The sequence below is a fragment of the Xyrauchen texanus genome, chromosome 23, assembly GCF_025860055.1.
Source record: "Xyrauchen texanus isolate HMW12.3.18 chromosome 23, RBS_HiC_50CHRs, whole genome shotgun sequence".
Lineage (NCBI taxonomy): Eukaryota > Metazoa > Chordata > Actinopteri > Cypriniformes > Catostomidae > Xyrauchen > Xyrauchen texanus.
The window spans coordinates 6956930-6973496 of NC_068298.1; the positions used below are offsets into that span (position 1 = coordinate 6956930).

General features: G+C 38.3%; 1 protein-coding gene across 1 annotated transcript in view; it reads left to right on the forward strand.

Annotated features, from left to right (window-relative positions):
- The window catches only part of mgat4b (alpha-1,3-mannosyl-glycoprotein 4-beta-N-acetylglucosaminyltransferase B), a 117159-nt gene that overhangs the window by 76631 nt on the left and 23961 nt on the right, over nt 1–16567 (forward strand). Inside the window, exons 5-8 of the mRNA XM_052154673.1 lie at nt 6244–6290; nt 6935–7048; nt 12610–12685; nt 13296–13410. Of these exons, the coding sequence (XP_052010633.1) occupies nt 6244–6290; nt 6935–7048; nt 12610–12685; nt 13296–13410 (352 nt within the window). The remainder of the gene's footprint in view (nt 1–6243; nt 6291–6934; nt 7049–12609; nt 12686–13295; nt 13411–16567) is intronic.

Genomic DNA, 16567 nt, shown 5'->3' on the forward strand with positions numbered 1-16567 from the left:
GGAAACACGTATATAATGGTCCAGAGAGTGTATGTTGTTTACAAGAAGTAGCTTGAAGGCATATATACAAAATTCAGCATCTCTGAACATAACGATTTACTACCAGTTGCCAATTTGTCTTCGGTAGGTCACTCTAGATAACACCAAATGGGTTAAAATGTTGGCATCCATATGCCTTGTTTATAATCACAAGATGCCAAAATATTGCTATTACCATGTCAGCCATCATGAGTTCAGGAGCGAATCCTATAATTTCTATAGACTTGCATTGAAGGAGGGACCTGAACCATATCTAGAGACCAGAATGATGCAATAAATCATTTTTTTCACAAGGACAGTGTGTCCTTAGACACCCTTTACACTGTTGAGTGTCTCTGAGCCAGCACAAATAAATTAACATGGACTGTAGTTTATTCAGTTTCTCATCCTCAAAATCCACTTTCCCATTCGGCATAATGCTATATAACATTTTTAAGATAACTTCATACTTTTAAGGGCATGTTATGTACGCTGACTCTTTTTCTCTGCGTTTCTTATTGTTTCTCTTTTGCTGTCATTTCCAGAATGCTAAATCTGCTTTAAAACAGTCGTTCTCAATAGGTGAGTAACGAGCCAAAAATTTGTCGTAAGTCTGTTCTGATAGGGTCTCAGACAGCAGGACAATACAATTATTCTTAAAGCAAGTAATAAAATGGGTCACAAAAGAAATTGTTTTATCAACATTTAAAAGGGATTATAAAATGGTTCCCATATCTTGGTGTCAAAGGTAATACGTCCAAGTCAAATTCCACCGTATTATGGTGCAAATTTATGCCACTTGATGGATGCCATCATAGACAGGTTACATGATATGCCCTCTTCCTCAAAAACCATGAACAAAACATATTCATGGTCAAATAAATATGACCCAGACATCAAGGCTCCAAATGTGTTTTGTGCCATGAATAATTGACTGCAGAGATTAATATTATTTGAATAATTAAATATTTGATAATATATATATATATATATATATATATATATATATATATATATGTGTGTGTGTGTGTGTGTAATATATATGTATGTTTGTATGTATGTATGTGTGTATGTCAATGTCAATTTTATTTATATAGTACCATTAAACACAACCAGGGTTGACCAATGTGCTGCACAATAAAAAGCAGAACACTTAGACAATACAATATCATTACTAAAATACATTTAAATAAAACTTCCTCATTGATTATATGCCAAATCTTTTTTTTTAGCTTAGATTTAAAAACAGATAGTGATGGTGCAGATCTAATACAGAAGGGTAGAGCATTCCACAATATGGGTGCAGCTACCGAAAAGGCGCGGTCACCCCTACATTTCAGCTTCGACTTCGGGATGCACAAAAATCTCTGTTTAATTTCATTAAAATTAAGAAAATTTAAAAACAACCAAGACTTCACATCAGACAAACAGGTCATAAGTGAATCAGAACTCTTTTTTTTTTAAGGGCAGATATATTTAAGGATCATCTGCATAGCAATGGAAAGATATCCCATGCTTATTGAAGATAGAACCCAATGGGAGCATATATAATTAAAAAAAGAATGGGCGCTAAGATAGAACCCTGGGGCACACCACACGAAAGAGGAGCTGCCTCAGATGAAAGTTCACCAATGTTAACTTTAAATATATATTTAAATCTATATTTATACATGTACAGTATGTGTGTGTATATATGATAGATAGATAGATAGATACTGTCTATATATATATATATATATACACTCACCTAAAGGATTATTAGGAACACCATACTAATACTGTGTTTGACCCCCTTTCGCCTTCAGAACTGCCTTAATTCTACGTGGCATTGATTCAACAAGGTGCTGAAAGCATTCTTTAGAAATGTTGGCCCATATTGATAGGATAGCATCTTGCAGTTGATGGAGATTTGTGGGATGCACATCCAGGGCACGAAGCTCCTGTTCCACCACATCCCAAAGATGCTCTATTGGGTTGAGATGTGGTGACTGTGGGGGCCATTTTAGTACAGTGAACTCATTGTCATGTTCAAGAAACCAATTTGAAATGATTCGAGCTTTGTGACATGGTGCATTATCCTGCTGGAAGTAGCCATCAGAGGATGGATCCATGTTCTCATTCTGTTTACGCCAAATTCTGACTCTACCATCTGAATGTCTCAACAGAAATCGAGACTCATCAGACCAGGCAACATTTTTCCAGTCTTCAACTGTCCAATTTTGGTGAGCTCTTGCAAATTGTAGCCTCTTTTTCCTATTTGTAGTGGAGATGAGTGGTACCCGGTGGGGTCTTCTGCTGTTGTAGCCCATCCGCCTCAAGGTTGTGTGTGTTGTGGCTTCACAAATGCTTTGCTGCATACCTCGGTTGTAACGAGTGGATATTTCAGGCATAGTTGCTCTTCTATCAGCTTGAATCAGTCGGCCCATTCTCCTCTGACCTCTAGCATCAACAAGGCATTTTCGCCCACAGGACTGCCGCATACTGGATGTTTTTCCCTTTTCACACCATTCTTTGTAAACCCTAGAAATGGTTGTGCGTGAAAATCCCAGTAACTGAGCAGATTGTGAAATACTCAGACCGGCCCGTCTGGCACCAACAACCATGCCACGCTCAAAATTGCTTAAATCACCTTTCTTTCCCATTCTGACATTCAGTTTGGAGTTCAGGAGATTGTCTTGACCAGGACCACACCCCTAAATGCATTGAAGCAACTGCCATGTGATTGGTTGATTAGATAATTGCATTAATGAGAATAATAATCCTTTAGGTGAGTGTATATATAGTATATAAGTATATTTAATTTATTATTTCATATTTTATGTGTTTTAAGGACATGATTTTGATACTGTGTTGGATCACTTGATGTCAAGAGTAAGTTCTGGATCCTGAAGTAAAGCTCTTAATCTTTTTTTTTTTGTCTTGTTGTCCAGTATAAATATCCAGATGTAAATTTAAGATAAGATTAAGATTTTTCTGACCCCATTGGGAAATTGCTGTATTTTGTTTTTAGCATAAATAGAACTAAATTTTGTGAGTATCTGCTTTAAGAAAATAATATATTGAGGTAAGAAAATCAACTTAATTCAAGATGTATTCTCTGAAAACTGTTCTCATCTCTTTTTATCATACACAATTTTGCTACTCAAATAATGTATCATTTTTTAAGCATGTATAGATGTTTTTACTGGAAAATAAGTCAAAATTACTGGTTAAGAACGTAATTTTTTTGCATTGTGAACGGTGCTCTTTATCGCTCTCGGCCTGTTTTTTTCTTGTCTTTTTTTTCTTCGTTTATTCCTTTCTGTCTTCCTTTCCTCACACCTTCAACTTATTCAGCCTGTTTATTTGTTAGTCATATCCAAGCTGACTGATTTGCATGTACTTTGTTTATACAAATGAGATACATGCCAGTCACATTCATTTAAACACAACATCCGATGAGCCCAAGTGAAATTCTAGAGAAAGATGTGTTATGTGGACGTGCAAAAATTACTGTTGCTTATAATTGGGGTTAAAGATTTGAACAAACCTTTAAAAGGGGGTCCCACTAAAGTCTTATAGTATAGTCTGCTCCTTGAGCCTGGGAAGGGTGTCCACCCATAAAACCTTTGTCTTGAGCGGCTGGGCCCTATGAAGTTGCCTGGCACTATTAAATGGGTCAGAATTTTTCACCTCTGATATGTCACATTCTCCAAGCTTCCTATTTGTCTGCAAAAAACACCCTTCTCATTTTCTGGAAAATAAATATTTGGTGAAAGTTGCTCCAGATGTTTCCTCTGCATATGTCATTCGTTGTGTTCCTCTGTGTCAGGAGATTATCTTGTAGTTTAAAAACAATGACTTGATCTTCAGAGATCTGAGGGAATAAATGAGGATTTAATGTGTCCAGCATGTCAAGGTTGGTTTTATTTGGCCCAGACACAGCATCTGTATCCTCACATTATACCCTCTGTCTCTGTCCTTGTGTTTTATTGCTGGACTGGCTCCATCAGACACCACTTTTATGGTACTTCAAAAACAGCTTTAGAATACAGTGACTCCATTTGAACACTAAAGTCATGCTTTGAAATATCCAATTTCCAATTTATAGTATGATAGGACAAACTACGGTGGCCGTAAAGTGCAAAACAAGACAACAAATCTAAAAACACAATGGCAATCCAAAGACAAAATAACAATTCAGAAACGCAACAACAATCAAAATCCATGTCAAAAGGCCACTTACTGAAAAACTAAATAATTGAGTGTTTTCTCTCTCAGGAAATGGAGTGGTGGTGGTGTAATGGGCAAAAGCACATAACTGGTAAGCAGAAGGTTGTCGGTTCGACCCCCACCGCCACCACCATTGTGTCCTTGAGCAAGGCACTTAACTCCAGGTTGCTCCGGGGGGATTGTCCCTGTAATAAGTGCACTGTAAGTTTGCCAAATGCATAAATGTAGTGCGTAAAGGGACTGTCTTAAAATCCACAAACTGTGCTGAAACGTTGGTGGCATCCAAGCGTTCATTCAACTTGCATGTTCTAACTTAAACACTGTTGTTTAAAAAATGTAGTTTTTCTAAATTATAAAGGTTCTGGTTGCTGCCAGTGGATACATTTTCCAAGTATATTTAATTATATGGATACAGTATTCAATTATTTTAGAAAAAAACACCACTAAAATTCATCAAGATGTCATTTTTATATTACAAAGGTTGTAGCATGCTACCTAACTATGACTAACTTGCATTGTTTTTATTATTTAAAAAATAATTATTTGTTTTTAATTGAATACTGTACATGTATTATTCCACATCCTGGGAGAATCTCATCAAGAGTATGTCAGCATATCTAATAACAGCCTTCTACATCTTTTACAATATGAAAATATTTTTTATTTCTAAAATAATTAAACATTGTACTCATAATAGGATGGTGAGACATCACACCGGCAGTCTACTGCAACATTTAAAATGTGAAAATGTTTTTTTTAATAACAGTGTATGTTATGTTAGAATATGCAAGTCAATTCAATGAATGATTGGACACTTGCATTTTAGCGCTGTTTGTGGAATTTTTAGATGGTCCCTTACACACCATAGATGAACATCATACCTTAAACCTTTCCCGACTGCTGTTTTTTGTTTTCTGTGTTATAAAGTTACTGGTCTTTCAGACTGGCCAGGCTGCTCTTAGTTGGTTTAAGCTGGTTTAACTGGGTTTTCAACCTGGCCAAACTGGTCTTTAGCTAATTTAAGCTGGTCTAACTGGTCTTCCAGCCTGGCTAAGCTGGTTTTAGCTGGTTTAAGATGGTCTAACTGGTCGTCTAGCCTGGCTGAGCTGGTGTAACCGGTGTCTTTACCTGGAAAATTGGTCTTCAGCCAGTTTAAGCTGTTCAAACTGGTCTTTCAGCCTGGCCAAGCTGGTCTTCAGCTAGTTTAAGCAAGTCGAACTGACCTTCCAGCCTGGCAAAACTGGTCTTTATCTAGTTTAAGCTGTTCTAACTAGTCTTTCAGACTGGTCGAGCTGGTTTTCAGTTAGTTTCAGCTGGTCAAACTAGCCTTCCAGCCTGGCCAAGCTGGTCTTAGTTGGTTTAAGCTGGTCTAACTGGTCTTTCAGACTGGCCAAGCTGGTCTTAGTTGGTTTAAGCTGGTCTAACTGGTCTTTCAGACTGGCCAAGCTGATCTAATTGGTCTTCCAGTCTGGCAAAGCTGGTCTTAGCTGGTTTAAGATGGTTTAACTGGTCTTTCAGCCTGGCCAAGATGGTCTTCAACTGGTTTAAAGTGATCTAGCTGATCTCCCAAGTGCCAAAACCCCTTTAAACCCTACAAACAAGACCAGCCCAACCAGGCAATGATGAGAATGCAACACATACCATAAGTATAGTTTGATTGTGTTGCGTCCTGACACATTTCAAAATGCAGCCAAAGGTGAAATTTAAATTGCGTCCATGCTCTTCTGTAGAAGTATTTTTAGATCCTAAATGTCCTAATACAATTTGGGCCCCCTGGAAAGTGCTTTAAACCTATTTTAGCAGCTCATTGCATCCATTATTGTACAGTACATTTATAATATATTTACCAAAGTCAGGACAAGAGAACTAACTCCATTCTTGCACCATCCAGCCATATATACAACTACAAACTCCACTAAACAGAAACCTTCTCCTGGCCTAAGGTGAAAGGTTATTCTTTTGGAAAGTTGTAGTTATTTGTGACTGAAACTATTGCTTTGCTTTGTTTTACAGACAGACCAACAATATGCAAATAGCGTCTCTGACAACCTTAAGCGCCTGTAAGTACACTTGTTTTTTATTTTTTCTATGGAAGTGACCTGGTTGAGATGTTTATGTCTGTGTGATCCCATGTGTGCATGTGATGGCAGAATTTCCACATGTTTTTGAAGACAATAGCAGAAGAAAGTGAGGGGAAAATCCATTCCTCTGGGTGTCAGAGTTACTCTGCTTTATTTTGTCTGTCCCACTTTAGTCACATGCTTGTTTCTTTCTGCAAAGATACGCAGGAACATTTTTGTGTGCGTGTTTGATCAGATATGTGCTTGTGTTGTTTCCCATTTTTCTTCTTGTATCTTTAAAGGGTGTTTTGTGGGTGTGAAACTGTTTTTTTCTGTATAACCGTTATTGTTTTGTTGTAAAGTTTCTTTAAAGTTTTATTTGCACATTTTACAGAAAATGTCATGATGTGATGGCATAAAATATACTCTATTGAATGCCATTTTAATATGAATATGATTTCAAATTAATGATATCTGAGCTCATGAATATGTTTAAAACAATTCTGCCTTTTTCAAGTAATGACCATGAACACATCTTGGTTAATACTTTCTATACACCATACTGTGTAAGCATCTCTCTCTCTCTCTCTCTCTCTCTCTCTCTCTCTCTCGTCTGTCTGTCTGTCTGTCTGTCTTTGTTTCAGCTTTCCAGAAGAGATTCAGTCCGGTCTCTTAGAGATCATCTCTCCCTCAGTCCATTTCTATCCAGATTTCTCTCACCTTAAAGAGTCATTCGGTGACCCCAAAGAACGAGTCAGGTAATATAACTGTTGTACACAAACCAAAATGGTTTCATAGTATCATGTTACTATACCTAAATATTTGCAAAATGATTTTTATGTGGCTCGTTGTATTGCAGCAGTTTCCTGGTGAGAAAAAAAAAAACTACTGGCACTAAAAGAACAATGACGTTTTTTCTCTTTCACACAAATGACAAGTGAAACTGCAGATTATCGGTTCAGAAACACTTTCTTTTCATCTTTTTCCTAACACTATGCCATCTTCTGACATCTAAACACTTTTACTATAGTGCAAGACTTGTTTTAATGTTTGCATTACATTGCCAACTACATTTACAAGCTTATTGTATGGCGATCAAAATGCGTAGGAGCTCAACAGATTGAGTGTTGCACTTGCGATGTCAAAGGACCAGGTCAAGCTTCGTAATGCCTTATTCATGAGCACACACATACACAAACGTCTCGCATCTCTGTTCTGTCAGGCTCAGTTTAATTAACACAAATGCACAGCTAAACTTCAGGAAGTCACTGCAGCACAAACCACACACACACACGCTTACAGGTGCTGGTGTGTGTCCTACAGACAGAGATCTTCTATAATTTCAAATTCATCAAGTTCAATTAATGTATAGACAATTACAAATGCAGCAATCCTGTTAGAACGACTGCTCACTTTTGAAGCCCACAAGGTTGCGTTCTATACGTTTGGTGAGGTTTTCTGTAACGGTGTAGTCACCGTGAGTTCAGCCATTTGTGCGAGTGCTGGGAGCTCGAGCCAAGAATAAACACATTCCCAAATCAACGTTAAACACAAACCCACTTGATTGCACAATCACTGCTTTCTCCAAAGTATAACAGAATTGATTCTCTCTGGACTGGCACATTATTTTCACTTTCTCCTAAAAACAAATAGAGGAGACTGATGCAAGTTAATATGTTAAATAATGGCTTTTTGCGCTCGGCCTGTCAGATCTCATTAGAGCAACCAATCCAAACTGATGAATGGATCGATGCTAGACCAGACAGGCAGCTGAATCAATCACCCATCAAACAGACACACAAATCAATAGCCAATCAGCCTAGAAAAAATGTTATCCATTTTAGGCGATATATATATATATATATATATGTGTTATATGGTCTGCACTTATATAGCGCCTTTTTTAACCTTAGAGGTTACCAAAGCACTTTACACTGTGTCCCATCCACACACACACACACACACACACACACACACACACACACACACACACACACACACACACACACACACACACACACACACACACACACACACACACACACACACACACACACACACACACACACACACACACACACACACACACACACACACACACACACACACACTCCAATGACAGCAGAGCTGCCATGCAAGGTGCTAGCCTGCCATTGGAGCAACTTGGGGTTCAGTGTCTTGCCCAAGGACACTTCGGCATGTGGAGTCGTGTGGGCCAGGAATCGAACCACCAACCCTGCGATTAGTGGCGACCCGCTCTATCACCTGAGCCACAGACGCCCCAATAGAATGATATATGTACAAAACTCGTTTTTTTAACCACTCCATAGATTACATATTAGCAAACTATAGTTTTGGCAAGTTGTTTAGGGCATTTACTTTGTGCATGACATGAGTCATTTTTCCAACAATTGTCTACAGACAGATTGTTTCACTTTTAATTGACTATCACATTTCCAGTGGGTCAGAAGTTTACATACACTAAGTTAAATGTGCCTTTTAGTAGCTTGGAAAATTCCAGAAAATGATGTTAAGCCTTTAGGCAATTAGCCAATTAGCTTCTGATAGGCTAAGTGGCTAATTGGAGTCGATTGGAGGTGTACCGTGGATGTATTTTAAGGCCTACTTTCAAACTCAGTGCCTCTTTGCTTGACATCATGGGAAAATCAAAAGAAATCAAACAAGAAAAAAAAATCGTGGATGTTTTTACTTTGTTGTTTCACATGTGGATGTTTAATCAAATATATTTCCAAACATCTCAACGTTTATTTCAATGTTTGGTGCCGTGAGTGAGGGCCACAATCATCACAGTCTTACACAGTATTATTGAGGAATTAAAAGACACATCATTTTCCCATTACAATAAACAAAATTAATTTACAAGTGTTGCAGTTGTGTTTTAATCGTGACATGGCGTGACTAAGTTAATCTGTGTGTGCATGTCAATTGCTAATGCAGGAAAGCTGTATCATCTAAAACACCTGTTAAACATGATGAGTATTATACACATAGGGACAAAAATGCTGTCTGAATGGCAGTACACCGACAGAAACACCACCGTACTGCTTACCCATGCAGTGTGAATGCTGTAACCTGGAAATGTTGGTGTAACTACCATTATAAATCACATTTTTACTCAACACTATGGAGAACTGCAGAAATAGTATGGTTTCCCATCAGCTGGGTAAACATTTCAGCAGTTTCCCAGTTTTCTCTCACATATACAGATACAGCTCTTGGAGATGCCAGGAAATGGCTTGACAAGCCAGTTTTCTTTCTTGTTTTGATGAGGAAGAGGCACATTTTATTATAGTGATGAAACATGATTTGCTACTTGGCAGGTGATATTTGGTGGAGGGACATTTTTATTCAAGAGAGTATATGATTGGACAAAAATCTATGTTGTGCAATATGAATAGTCAATATTTTGCTTTCTAACCTTATCAGTGTAAAGTTATTTCCAATATTACAATTTTGTTGTCATGTCAACATAACACCAGTAAACTCTGTAATCTGGTAAGCACCCTAATGCTGGTAAATTCCTTGTTTTATGAGACTAAATTAATGCTAGCACATAATGTTTTTGTTCTGTGTCTGTACTTTTGAAACCATGTGTATTTCAACATTTATGGATTGACTCCATTCACTTCCCTTGTAAGTGCCTTATTGCTTTTTTTTTTATAAAGGAGGGACGGGTCGAAACTATGTTCAACATTATGCCACAAATGCTGTCGATTGAGCTTAACTTGTGTTGAACCTGGAACATTCCTCCTAAAGGAATAGTTCACCCAAAAAATGTAATTCATTCATTTACTCGCCATATTGTAACAATTCGTGGAGAGGAAGCTGGGGCCGGCTTGACAAAACACGTAGATATTTATTGTTGCGCTTTTCAATCGCACACAATTACACACTGCTTCACACTATGTATGCTTTTCAGCTTCACTACACATAAACTCTGTTGGTTTTTCAGCTCAAAACTAAAGACAGTCAGATCCGTGCGTCTCTCTCTCTCTCTCTCTCTCTCTCTCTCGTTTGCCACTGTCTCCTCTCCTTAACTCCCACCGCCCCTCACTGGAACCAGTGTGGCACACAGGTGGACCTCATTCACCACAGGGGGAGAATAGAGAGAGAGAGAGAGAGAGAGAGAGAGAGAGAGAGAGAGAGAGAGAGAGAGAGAGAGAGAGCTGAGAGAGGAGAGTGAGATGGGCTCGGCGGCCCCAGACACGCCATCAACTGGCACTCCGCTCGCTGTACTGCTTCCGTACGCAGTGCCAGGCGATAGCACTGGACCCCTCAGCCATCCCTTTCGGTTGCGGGTTGACGCAGATCGAGCACTCCCTCAGCGTCGTGATCCTCAGCCAGCATCGAGGACTTCTTGACAGCGCATCTTTCCTCCTTCCCAGGTTTTGACACCAGTGTAACAATTCGTGGAAAGGAGGAAGCTGGGGCTTGTCAAAACACGTAGGCATTTAATGTTGCACTTTTCAGTTGCACACTTAACACACTGCTTCATACTATGTTATGCTTTTAAGCTCAACACTACAGACTGTCAGCTCCGTGCATATCTCTCTCTCTCTCATCTGCCATTTTATTATAGTGATGAAACATGATTTGCTACTTGGCAGGTGATATTTGGTGGAGGGACATTTTTATTCAAGAGAGTATATGATTGGCCAAAAATCTATGTTGTGCAATATGAATAGTCAATATTTTGCTTTCTAACCTTATCAATGTAAAGTTATTTCCAATATTACAATTTTGTTGTCATGTCGACATAACACCAGTAAACTCTGTAATCTGGTAAGCACCCTAATGCTGGTAAATTCCTTGTTTTATGAGACTAAATTAATGCTAGCACATAATGTTTTTGTTCTGTGTCTGTACTTTTGAATCCATGTGTATTTCAACATTTATGGATTGACCCCATTCACTTCCCTTGTAAGTGCCTTATTGCTTTTTTTTTTTATAAAGGAGGGACGGGTCGAAACTATATTCAACATTATGCCACAAATGCTGTCGATTGAGCTTAACTTGTGTTGAACCTGGAACATTCCTCCTAAAGGAATAGTTCATAGCTCTGTGCATCTCTCTCATCTGCCACTGTCTCTTCTCCTTAAATACTCCCGCTGCCCCTCACTGGAACACAAGACCAGTGTGGCACACAGGTGGACCGCATTCACCACTTATCTTACCGGCCTTGCTCTGCCATGACACCGCTTAGCCCCGCCCTGCTCGCCACGCATATATTAACAGATGTATTGGAGAATGTCCACTGTGCTCTTTTTCATAATGGGACTTGTGCTAGCGTGCATATTGTACAACTTATATTCTATATTCCAAGTCTACAAAAGACATACGCTAGATTAAAGACTGAAATAATATATAAGAGATAATGTAGAGTTAGCCAGTTGTTATTGCAAAATAAACCCCAACAGGGTGATAAGGATTTTGTATCACCATGAGGTGGTTTATTTTGCAATAACAACCGTCTGATAAAATCCCACTTATTACACGGCTACTAAAAATAAAAAAAAATGACCATAAAATATTAATTTGTGTAGAAATTATGTAATTATGGGAGAAGAAATAAATCGCTGTACTGAATTCAACCTCCAGTTTGCATCAGAGTTATGTTGGTGTTTGCTTTTTAAATAATAGCAATCCGACTGTTCATTATTATTATTATCATACTCCGCTTATTACAAGAATACTTGAAAAAAAAATGCATATGAAACCTTGATTTGTGTTGGAAATAATTTTGTTAACTTATTTGTAGAGATCGCACAGTGATCCGAGAAGTAGCAAAGATGACTTGCAATAACCGGATAAGTGGTCTGAAATGTCTTAATTCCCGAATGTGCGGTTGTTACTCAGAAATATCCGACCACTAGATGGCGCCATTGATCAATCATAATTAAGTATTACAGAGACCTGTGTAATAAATGGCATTATGCATAAAAAAAATCGTCTCCTTTGTCGTAGCTTTCAAATAGTGTTCAATATTGCACGTCAAGACGAGACCCGCAAGAACCAGTGACTTTTGACTTTATTGACGTTAAACCTGGCCCAATGTTTTACATTTATATGTTTTGTTTTGCCAGTTTTGTCAGTTTGGAACTTAACAGAACTGTCAGCTTTTGAAGAACAACCACTGACATGATTGGACAAAACAACTGCCACAAATAATCCACTCTATCACTATCCTCTTAGTTGTGGACGGCAGGTCTCAGTTGCTATTTATTATCTTCAATCTGTGGATTTACATGTGTGTATGGCTTTAAATTATTTTTAAAATATTTACTGATCGTTTTTGCAGGTGGAGAACAAAGCAAAACTTGGATTACTGCTTCTTGATGATGTACGCCCAGACCAAAGGGACATATTACGTGCAGGTAGGATTATGACAAAGCACAATGATAAAGTCCCATCCTGTTTTGTCTCCAATGATGCATTCACTCTAAAGTAAATTCTTTGACCCTGATGTGTGAGAGAGGGCTGCAGCTTTTCTTTTATAAGCGTACAAAGCAGTGCAAATCCATTTTCACTGCAAGCCATTTCGTTTGGCATTGCCTTTTAAAAGAAATTTAAGAAAAGAAAATGCTCTCTACCAACACGCATCTAAGTAACAGTTGCGAATATTCACAAAAAGCACAGTTGGTCTGTTTTATGGGTAGAAATACTACAGTTTCTACAGTTTCTTTGTCTGTATCTTCTACAGCCTTCTATACTTCTATGCTTTTCCAAACCTTTTTTTATGCATCACCAACTGGAAATTCAAAAATGGCAAATATTTTACATTTTCTAATGGATATGTAAGTGGTGCTTGCCCATCCAAAACTTGCCACCATGATGCAAGGGTTTTTGGTTGGCTGCCAGACGTTGCTATGCTAATTTGAAGGCATTGCTATGCAATTTTAACTGATTCAAAACTGATCAGATGCTCTTTACAGCAGCCTGAACTTCAACTCTCTCTCTCTCTCTCTCTCTCTCTCTCTCTCACAGCTAGAGGATGACATTGTCGCACGGCCAAATTTCTTTACCACAATGAAGAATTTTGCCCTGCAGCAGCCGTCAGAGGAGTGGATGATTTTAGAGTTCTCCCAGCTGGGTTTCATTGGTGAGTCTTTGTCAAATTCACTGCGACCAATGCTGTCTTGCACTGCTGTCTGTGTGTATTATAGTTCTTTCGAACTGAAACCTATCCCTCAGGATGATAAACACAGCAAAACTCTAGGCTAGCAGAGTCTGTTTTACATCAGCCATACCTCATGCCATTCAGACAGCTCTTTTGAACACTAAAGCTGTGATCATAGAAATTAAAGCCTTATAGAATAAATGGCATATAAAGCAACACTATCTGGCTAAAGGTATGTGGGTCATATGGGCATTAATCCCTTACTTTTGAAACAGCTTCCACTTCAGAGGGGTTACCAGGATATCATGTTTGGGGGGGCATTTGGCTTGTTTGGGGGGCAACATAAACAATTGAAAAAATTGGCGCAAAATTAAGCTATACTACACACAATCTATTTTAGTGCATATCTTTTTCTAAGCCAGGAACCCAGAGATCCCCTATTAGACTATAGGGCTTAAACTGGATTTTTGTTGTGTCAGACCTCACTCATCTGCTAGCGATGGAAAAATATGCACAAAACAATCCACTTTTAAATTGTAATTTATCATCAGATGCAGAGGCGTTTCCAGCATTGAAGGACATCCGGGGCTTAGACCAGACAATTTTATTTTCACACTAGCAACCACTTCCCTGTAGTCCAAAGCTGGTGAGAGGGTATTCTTTGAGTTTTGCTCTGGCTGGGCCTGTTTCTACAGTTCCTAAATCTTCCACTCTAGTATTATCCTCGACTAACTCATCCTCTCTCCTCCCTGAATCATCTGTGATGCAAAAGAACAGATACAGCACATAACTTACTGCAAATCAGCTTCAAACAACTAATTCATCAAGTGCTACATATGTCAAATTGTGGACCAATACCATTGAAGAAAATGTATTGGGAAGAGCAGATCAGTGGGATTGCCCTAAGATCTATCATGATTCTTGAATTTTCATGTACATTACCATAAAGTCATCACAAAAGAGTTATATTATAGTGAGTAAAGTGAGGTAAAAAAAATATTGAATATAAATAATTTATATTTTTTGACATAAATAGTCAAAATAATGTATAAGATCCTAAGTTAAAGCAATAAATGAATGACTTTAGTCTAAGTTCATTGACACACTATGGCATCAAACTGTATATAATTCTCATCATCTCTATGAGAATAATTCATCTGTCAAAATCCTTTCATTAGGATAAACAATGTTTCACTTTTAACTTTCTCTAAAGTAAAGTGACTTATTAATTGTTACCAGTTTCCATGCCTGATTCTGGCACAGCTGCTGCAGCTGCTCCTCAGTCTGTTGCTCATCTTTGCTACACTCTACAAAACCATTTAATCAAATCAAAGTGTATATTTACTACAAACTAATATCACAAAACAAGTCACACATACATTTTATGTTAATGCTTATTGGTTATCCTTAGAGAAATCAACACCTGATAAACAAGAAAAGTACACTCCGACCAGGACTCAAACCGCGGTCTCCGGCGTGAGAGGCGACTGCGTTAACTCGGAGCTACCAAGCTGCGTCAATCTAAATAAGCAGGTTAGAGGCTACAAATCTTGAGGTTTAGCCTACTGTGGGTGAAAGCCAGCTAGATGATGATCTTCAGACTTTAAGGACAAAAACAAATGTGAATTCTTACCCACTGACTTCTTTCGGAAATTTTAGAAGCCTCATTTGCTTAATTTTTGCTGTCTTTCCTGCTAACTGCTGTTATCTCGCCACTAAGTAACGTTAGTTGATGTCAACGACTGTGCAAGCTCCTCCTCTACCTGCTGCATATTCAACAGAGAGGAAGAAACGGAGTCGCCCATAGGCTACCGACGGCAAAGGAACTTATTCTATAGGCTAGATTATGCCTATGTCTATTTTTACAGGCTGTATGCAGTATGTGCAAAGCCAAAGCAACATGAAATAAGGCAACTTATGATTTCGGGGGTTTACATAGGCTTTTGTCCGGTTTCATATTTGTCAGTCAACTATTCAAAATACATTCGGGGCTACACTCAAAACAACAGATGGACAGATTATTTCTCAAATTCTCAGGGGAGGCAGAGCTTATCCTAGGGGAGGCACTGCCTCCCCCAGCCTCCCCTTAGACACGCCCCTGTTCCACTTTCTGGGCCGTGGAGATCACAGGGATGTGGTTTTTGTTTTTTTGCGTACTTCATTTTTTCCCTTCATCTGTACTTGTCTTTATTGTGTCACGTACTGATTTGATATGGAACGCATAATTTCATATTTAAATACGGTACGATACCGTATTTTACGGGACGGGTGGAAACCCTACCTGGAGGTCTAATGCATTCTCATTACAAAGTGTGGATGCAGAAAATCGTTCGTTTATCATGAGGAATTGTCAATCCGGAGTGCAGCGGGAGGAGGGGTGGAAAAATGTGTTGGCAGGTATGATAAAAAAATATCTGCCAGTACAGCAAGACAACTTGTATACTGATAAAAGCACAAATGTCTAAATATGCGTCTTGTTTAAAGGGTTTTTAGATTTTTTTTGATGGGTAAACCAATACAAAGTTTCTCATCAAGAACCCCCCCCATCTGAGGGTTGTCCCCCCCCTAAAATATCATTAAAATATGTGTATTGTAAATAATATAATGATATATTCTTAAAATAATTGTTTAAGAAATAAAATAATACAAATGCAAATGGGGCAACAACAAAAAAAACCTTCAAAAATTGCTCTTGAGAATTCTTATGTTTATTGTCCCCCCCCCAACATTTTGATGAAATTTTCACCCCTGTTTGCAGTACATCTTTGCTCTAAAATCAAAGGTCTTACTAGAGAAAATAAAACATGATCTTCTGTGGATTTTCTTGATTGAAAATACCTAAGCATGCCTGGTAATCGGTGCATTTTCAAGGGCTAGAAATAGCATTTTAGCTTGGCATAATGCCAATAAATGTATAACGTTTTTTGCTGCTCCAAACGTACTTCAAAACCCCACAGATTGTACACAACAACAACTTTTTCTCATCTTATGTGGATTCTTTCTATTAAAATAGGATTCCAGGTTCAATACAAATTAAAGCTCAATCGATAGTATAATGTTGATTTACCCCTCCTTTTCTTTCAAAACTGTTACAGTGAGGAATTTACAGTGGAATTGGGGGCAGATTTTTGGAGGGTCT